The 8,568-nt window shown below is 37.0% G+C and overlaps 1 protein-coding gene across 1 annotated transcript in view; it reads left to right on the top strand.

The window, feature by feature from the left end:
• LOC106465970 (cytosolic endo-beta-N-acetylglucosaminidase-like) overlaps nt 1-8,568 on the top strand; it is an 86,944-nt gene that overhangs the window by 57,690 nt on the left and 20,686 nt on the right. The window contains exon 7 of the mRNA XM_013926217.2: nt 1,626-1,734. Within this exon, the coding sequence (XP_013781671.2) occupies nt 1,626-1,734 (109 nt within the window). The remainder of the gene's footprint in view (nt 1-1,625; nt 1,735-8,568) is intronic.

Below are 8,568 nucleotides of genomic sequence, written 5' to 3'. Positions count from 1 at the left end.
ATATCTTTAAAAAATTTGTGTAAAAAAACATTTTTTCTTAGAGGGCACTTATTTACAGTATAAAACGTATTTTAGGAATTTTTTCATTAAATTCATCTTTAAACTTCTTTAAATAATACAATTTTGTACAAATAATTGAATGTTATGCTACTATTTATAAAAAATAAAATCAGAAATTCATTAAAAGATAAGTTCTCTATCATTTTTTAAATTCACAAACGATTTTGCCTACACACTTGCATTGCCTACTAAGCAAGTTAGTAGCCGTAGTCATCGGGTTAAGTTGCTGAGATCACCCTGTATCATTCACTTTTCTATACAAGTGAAATGTGCATGACATGCCTGCCACCTGACAATTGTTTTGAATAAAAATGTACCTAGAAATCTCATTCACATTATAGTAACAGCAATTGTACTTTGTCATAGCTAGAACATAGAAAATGCTGACAATATCTTTATTGTTTTGAGCAGTATAGCTTCATCATGGAATTCAGTTGGTCAAATTTTCTTTTCAAGTACAGTGATAGAGTGCTTTATTTTATTGTAACAGTTAATTCTGTAACATGTTTCCTCTTGTGATGGCTGTTTAGTTACAAAGTTTAACATTTATTTTGTTGTTACGTAATATATGGTTCATATAATGTAACTTTTATTCAAAATTGCAATTATCTTATCTTTATCTCCCATAATCATATCTGCCTGTTATTGAGAATGATAAAAAAAAGTGTTTTCAATTGATAATCCTATGCAGAAGAGTGGTTCTAAAACTAGGGTGCATGCCCCCAAGAGGTTATGGAATGTATCCTGGAAGGACATGAGAAGATTCATGAAAATAAAAATTACCTGAAACTTCTTAACGTGTATTCATAAAGTAAAGCAAGCATTACTGCTCCTACCTTTTGTTATGACAAAACTTTTAGATTACACTGTGTGTCTGACTTGTAATATTTTTACTCGTTTATTATTGAATGAAGTTCCAAATGGTTTTGTAAGTCATTTATTATGCCACAGGTGGAACTGCTCTGCTTCGGTAAATCATATCTATTTCAGAAAGCTTAATTTTGTCATAAGTCATTGTTTTTATATAATTCTTTACCTTTAATGTCGAGACTAACTTGCACTTTATATGAGTGTCATATGGTAGTTAGTCTGAAGTTGACATTAAATCAAAATAGCTCAATTTGTCCTCTTCTAAAATTGTGACTTTCTTATTTCATATAATCGTACATTTGTAGCTGTATCACCTCACCATATTCATATAGGATTTTCCATTTTTTTGTTTTGACCTCTTTTCATCTTACTAGTACTGTTAAACACTTATTCTTGTTTACTGCTAATGCAAGTTTTATTTAAAGTAAGCATCTCAGTAGATGAATAAATTTTAAAAGTTGAAACCTTTGAGTTTAAATAAGTATTATATATACATATAGAGAGAGAGATAGCACATTAAGCACATTTGAAATTATACCTTAATAATTCATTGTAGTCAGAATTTTTAATTATGAAAATTAATGTTTTTTTTTTGTCTCTACATTTCATACATGTGAGAATCTTGATTTCTAATAACTTTGTTTCAGATATTGTAGAGTAGTTGACTTAGTTGTAATAGAATTTGTTCTTTTCAGGTTTTGGGGAAATGTGTGTGATCTTTTACCTTTACATGGATTTGTAGAGTTTCCGCTTGTCACATCTTTTTGTCAGGGATTTGGACAGAAAATGTTCAGAAGAGGAAAGGTAGGATTGTTTATGTTGGAATAACAATTTTATTGTACCTTGGATAATTTAATTGGAGTATATTTTGAAATTTGTCTGGTGTTCAAAACAAATACATTTTATGTGTTCTAGTACCTGGATGTTTTTTGTTAATTCTTTTTACCAGCAAATAAGTCTCAGAAAATTCTCCAGTTATGTTATTTTAAATTATGACTTTTTTTTTAAATTATTGTGATGTTATTATCATTATGCTTCCATTAAAAAAAATGTCTTCATATAATAGTTTTTGCATGATTCTTTCTTGCCTGGAAATGTGCATATTTATCTTATATAAGTCTCAGAAAATTCTCCAGTTATGTTATTTTAAATTATGACTTTTTTTTAAATTATTGTGATGTTATTATCATTATGCTTCCATTGAAAAAAATGTCTTCATATAATAGTTTTTGCATGATTCTTTCTTGCCTGGAAATGTGCATATTTATCTTCACGTGGGTGCCCCCCAGTGACCCAGCGGTATGTCTGCGGACTTATAACACTAGAATCCGGGTTTCAATACCTGTGATGGGCAGAGCACAGATAACCCATTGTGTAGCTTTGTGCTTAATTACAAACAAACAAACTTTATCTTTGCTCATTTCTAGTTAAGTAATAATAGTAGATAGTTATTACTATACAAAATTGGTCAGAAGTTAAAAGTTTATATTTTTAATCTATCTTTCTTATCAAATATTTCTTTTGGTCTATTTTAAAAGATTTTTGCAGTGAAAAGGTAAACATTCTGGGTGTTGGTAAAGACTTCTGAGAGAAGTAGACTGATCTGTTCAGATGTTGGATACTTGACAACCACAGAGACAAATTGGCAACTTTTTTATTGTATCAAAGTCTGTATGAAAAGGTTGTGGACATATTATCAGACACACTAAAATATGAAAGATTTTTCTTCTTAACTCTCAGTCTTGCATGGACTGGTAGCTTGGGCGCTGAAATCATAATCTCTGTGTTGTGAGTTCGAATCCTGTCCCTAACATGCTTGTCCTTTCAGCCATGAGGGTGTTATGTTGTTACAGCCAATCCCTCTTTTTGTTGGCAAAAGAGTTCCCTCTAGTTCTTCACTTCTAAATTAGGGACAACTAGCACAGATAGCCCTTGAGTAGCTTTTCACGAAATTAAAAAAAAAGAAAATCTTATCAACCCAGTAAACTTTAATACATCAGTTAATAACCAAATATTTTAATTTAAAATTATCAAAAATATCCTACACCAAAAACTAATAGAATTACTGTAAGTATTGTTGGAAAATAACATATGAATGCAATTCCATAAATATGTATGTTATAAGTTGAGTATTCCGATAAGGTACTTATCTCATCTCACAAGATTAGCCATTCTCATTCACTGCAACCCTCTCTATGCAAACTTTTTCTTTATGTATGCCACAAACCTTCCACTCCCCCCCAATTGGAATAGCTATATTCCAACATGTCTCACATGTAAATCATCATATCTTAACTAATAGCAGCATGATATGCTCACGTTACGCATGTGACTCCCTCTACACTCTTCTACCAAACTTTCACTTCTCATTTGACAGTAAGTTAAGATGTACTCTTCTCTGTGTCTAGTGCTCCCAGTGTGACAAACAAAAATGTTTTTTTCCACACAAAGTGGTTCCTTTTGCCTTTAATCTATTTTATACCAATTCCTTCTTGTCACCCTATTTCTGCACTCAACTTTTGGGAACCTTTTCTTGTGCTAGGAGTTCTAAAGTTCAGGTTACCACTTCATGGGAAACACCAACGACCAGTGTTTTTTCGTAGGCCTCAGGTGCGGGCAACTCGACAGTGGATCTTTCTGCTTTAATACATTGGGAGATGGAGTGCTACATGGATCAACCTTTGTCCCTTGACATCACCAACGCTCCTCTTGAGATGGCTAACTTTGTTCAGGATGATGAGGACTTTGATCATCTTTTCTCACCTCCCGAGTGTACTGTTCCTTCCCAGCTACAGCCTGAAGAATCACCTAGGCCTAATTTGATCTTTACAGATTTTGTGTCTCAAGTTTGTGATATTTTGTCACATTCCCCTGTTTCTTATTCTCCTCGTCCTTCCTTGTTACATGAACAAGCTTCCCAACCATTTTTAGTCTTTCCTCCCTCCACTGATATTCGGGTACACGCGGATCAATTTCTCTTGCAATTGAATGAGGGGATTCGCATGCCATGCTTCCCAATGACTTCTGATCAGTTTGCCCTTTCTTACTATCATGCAGACTATCCATTTCTAGATCAGCAGTTGTTTGGTTCATTGTTACCTATTTGGTGGGTGGCTTTCTAATCTAATGTTAGGCTTATCCATGCCCAATATTCTCATCTATGTCTTAACCTAACCACTCTCTTACGGTACCTTTCTTCCATACATCTCCTCCCAGAGGCTCTCCACAGAACTTCTGAGGGGTTTTCTGCAGATACCCTTACACTTCTCTCCTCCACTTTAGCCCGCATTTCTTCTTCAGCTCTGTTGTTACATATGTGGTTTCTGGGTTGTTGGGACCTTATAGGTCAGGACACAGTTTTGGCTTGGGGTCAGTTTATCTTCAACTTAACTCAGAGATTTATGTCTTTGATACTGTCCCAGAAACTATCAAACCTTGGGTGATATCGGTCCACCAGCAATCAACCCTTACAATATTTGTCTCGGGCAGAGCCTCATACCCACCTATTCCCGTTTTTCTCTCTCTCATCCTCCTAACCCTTACCCTTTCCTTCTCATCAGGGTACTTCTTCTCGTCGATTTCCTCGATGATGCAACCACCATCACCAACAGTACTGGTGACTACCCTGTGGGTTAGGTCCAGTGGGATTTTGACTATTAGAGTTTCTTCCTTTATTGACTATCAATGGGTAATACAGGTTCTCTCAGAAAGATTCTTTATCCAGTTCCTTCTCCACCTCCCATTTGTTCTTGCCCCGTTTCCTTCCATCCTCGAGATTCTGTGACCTGTCAGCATCTGTCAGAGGCAGTTTGAGAGTTGCTTTTGCAGTAGGTGATTGAACCAGTACACCATTCTTCTGGGGTTTTTTATTTCCATCTTTTTGTTTTTCCAAAGAAAACTGGGAATTAGGGGCTGGTCATTGATTTATCTTACCCCAACTGCTTCATCATACTCCCCAAGTGCACCATGGAATTTTTTCTCACCCTGAGATGGATGTTTTCCTCAGGGTTGTGGATGATGAAGGTGGATGTCTCCAACACTTACCTCCACATCCCGATAGCACATTGGTCTTGACTTTACCTTTGGTTTATCCATCTCGAGGTGGTTTACCAATTTCAGGCACTCCCCTTCAGACTTGCCTCAGCTCCCTATGTGTTTTGTCGCATAGTCCAAGCTTTTGCACATCATCTCCATGCTATGGGGTGCAATTTTATTATTATATAGATGACTGGCTCATTCCAAACAGGAATTGGCCACTCAAACTCACCAACTCCTTTCTTTGGCAACATGGGTGGGTTGGTTGATCAAATTAGAGAAGTCCTTCTTTCGACCCACTCAGTATCTAGTTCATTTGGGGGTCTTTTTTTCAACACCAATATCAGTCTCGCTCTGTATTCTCCTTCATGTCTTCGTTCAATGGCACTTTTGGTTTACCATGCTCTCTTGCTCAGTCACTTACTGCTCTCAAGGTTCTATCGCTTTTGGGAATGTGTTTTTCCATGACTGCAGTGGTCCTTCTTGGTCATGCCCGTATGAGATCCCTTCAGTGGGCACTTCATGAACGATGAAACTATGCTCAAGGTCCTCTTTCCACCCCTTCCTACTTCCCTGCGAGATGAACCAACATCTCACTTTTTCCCTCTATTTTCATCTTCGTTATCCAACGAAGGTCATTCTACAATTTGGAATGTGGACCACTCCCAGTCTGTTCATCTCCAAATATCTTCATCATGTCATGCTTTCCTCTTCTTCGAGGTTTCATCTGCAAATTGTGGCTGCTCTCCTGACTTTGGTGCAGTTTTAACTGGTGAGTTTTATTCATACTTTATTTCTTTCAGGGGTCTTTATCTCATTTTATCACATCAATCCTGCTCTGTGGCAAGTGGTGCCTAAGCAGGTATTCTTGAACTCTAAATCCACACTGTACAGCCTTGTTGATTCATGCTTTATTTTCCATGGCTTCACATGCTCCTTGTTGAGATGGGGTGTTCCACAAGATCACTTGATGGTGAATACCCTCACAATATTCTGCTTCATAGATATTCCCTTACTGGACCATACCACCCATGGACTGCATGAGTAAAGCAGAAAGGGATTGTTGTCCATCCCTGCCATGCCTTGAGTGAACAACTAGGTATGGTCTGCTTTTCAAAATAAAGTTCAGTGGCACCAATTACACTGTTTCTGGTGGTGACTCTCCACTGCATTGTTACCTTCCTTACCTTGAGTGGAGTATGGGAGTCCTTACTACTTTCCAGTTCCAAGCCACTAGGGTGATTGACCATGGAGGCACCCTCCTGAATGAGTTCCACAAAGAAAAGGCTAGAACCATTCAGTTGAGAGTAGGGTGGCAGTGTTCTGCTGGTGTAGATAAGATGTGGCCTCCAGAGGAGTTGAGCCGTCACCTTGCTGGTTGATATGGTCTCCTGATACACTTTACAAAACCACTGGAATCAAGTTGTCACCATACTGGATGATGTGGCTTCCTGACACCATTTAGGTAACCACTGGAGTTGAGCTGTCACCATACAAGATGACGTGGCCTTCTGATTGCATGTACACAAACACTGAAGTTGAGCCATCACCTTATGTGATGATGTGGCTCTCTGACACCATTTACACAACCACTGGAATCGAGCTGTCACTTACAGGATGACTTAGCCTCCTGCTTACATTTACACAAACACTGGAGTTGAGCCGTCACCTTACTGGAGGACATGACCTCCTGATACCATTTACATAAACATTGGGGTTAAATCTTCAAAATTGCAGTTCACCCCTTCGATTGGGAGACCTCATCCTACCCTCGCATGGATGTTAGTACCCTGCTGAGAGGTTTTGGATTAGAGTGAACAAATCAACACAAGTCCTCAACAGTGATAATCCTCGTGCCATACCCAGAAATCAGTGAGTCATAATCCATGATTCTTGGGTTTGAGGTGAAGACGGTATGATCCTCATCCTACCCCCGTCTGGATGTCGGTACCCTGCGAGGAGGTGTTGGATATAGTTGCTTTACCAAGTATGGTCTAGCCACTATACACCTATCTAATTCAGCCCTTATTTCTGACACATTCCACACATGGGGATGAGTTAACCTGGCTCAGAAGTGGTGCGGTTCCCCTCTTCTGATTTTCAGATTTGTTTCTCTCATTTTCAAGGGTATCCTTCAGATGCTTTCAAGGGTACTTCTTTCGTTCCCTCATACCGGTCCCTTGTGATAGGAGGTAAGTACTGTATTGGAAGTTATAATGTTCCTTTAATTAAAATATATTTCCAATAGGTACTTCCTTCCGCTAACACTTCCCATCCTTCCTCCCCATTTCTACGGTGCTCACACCTTCTGCCACACTTTGAAGTGAAGGTTTAGTAGAGAAGTGTAGAGGGAGTCACGTTTCACGTGAGCATATCATGCTGCTATTGGTTAAGAGATGATTCATGATGATGATTTTCATGAGAAACATGTTGGAATTAGTAATTCCAACAGGGGGGAGTGGAAGGCTTGTGACATGCACAAAGAAAAGTTCACACTCAAGGAGAACAGCTAATCTTGTGAGAGGAAGTAAGTACCTATCAGAAATACATTTTCAGTAGAGGAAAATTATAACTTTTGTTATTGTAATGTGTGAACATATCAACAGAGAGAGAAATGGTAGCTTATTTTGGTGTATCTACCTTCATAATAGAAAGGTTGTGGTCATGCAATCTGAAGATTGGCCAGTTCACTAAACAGCATGGACAAGGTCTTTAGGGAATTCAACTGCATATTTAATGCCTGTTATGTGCATAATGTGGCCATTAGGAATTAGCTGTCTATGGAAGGCCTTACTGTAGAGCTCATTTGGACTTTTCTTAAGATCATCAGAATTGGGTGTAATGTTTTTGAGTGCTTGAACTCTTCACAAAAAGAGTCAAGCTTCATATCTCCAGTAGCAACTGATAGTATCATATTTGGAGAACCAGGGGTATATAATGTACTCAATGCAACATACAAAACCATTGAAGTTTTGTAATATTTCAGTTGTGGTGTGGGAAGAAATAAACTAAAATAGATGCACAGGTCTTTTTGAAATTCTTAACTCTCTCAACACGGGCTCGGTCAATTTGACCAACCATGTGACCTATTTGTACTTGCTTAACCTTTATTGATTTAATTTTTCTAATATTCAATATAGTGTGTATATCTTCACAAAATTTGGCAGTCTTTCAGTTAACATTACAAGTCTTTCACATACAAAAAATCATATTTTTTAGTAAAGTGTTTTTAATGAAATACATTAAATATTTGTACAAAAATTTATTGAGTATTTGTTTTGAATAGTCCTTGTGCAAAGTAATTTTCATGTTAAAATGAAAAATACTTTTCCTCATTTCAGAAATCTCAAATTCCCTTTGTGTAATCCTTAAAACTTTCAGTAAAACTTTATAGTTTATCTGTTATTTTCTCTACCCTATCTCAAAACAGAATCGGTTAATTTGACTAACCTCGTAACCACCAAAAAAAATCGAAATAAACACAAATTACCTTTTGTTCTTTCTAGAATGACTTGATATTGTAACATGAAACTATATTCATTTACCTTAAATAGCTCTAAGTTTGTAACAATATACATCTATTTATAATTAAATTTTATTGTT

This window comes from Limulus polyphemus, unplaced genomic scaffold, assembly GCF_000517525.1.
Source record: "Limulus polyphemus unplaced genomic scaffold, Limulus_polyphemus-2.1.2 Scaffold2105, whole genome shotgun sequence".
Taxonomy (NCBI): Eukaryota; Metazoa; Arthropoda; class Merostomata; order Xiphosura; family Limulidae; genus Limulus; species Limulus polyphemus.
Note: the sequence above shows the minus strand (reverse complement) of the source record. Positions and strands in the feature narration are given on the sequence as shown.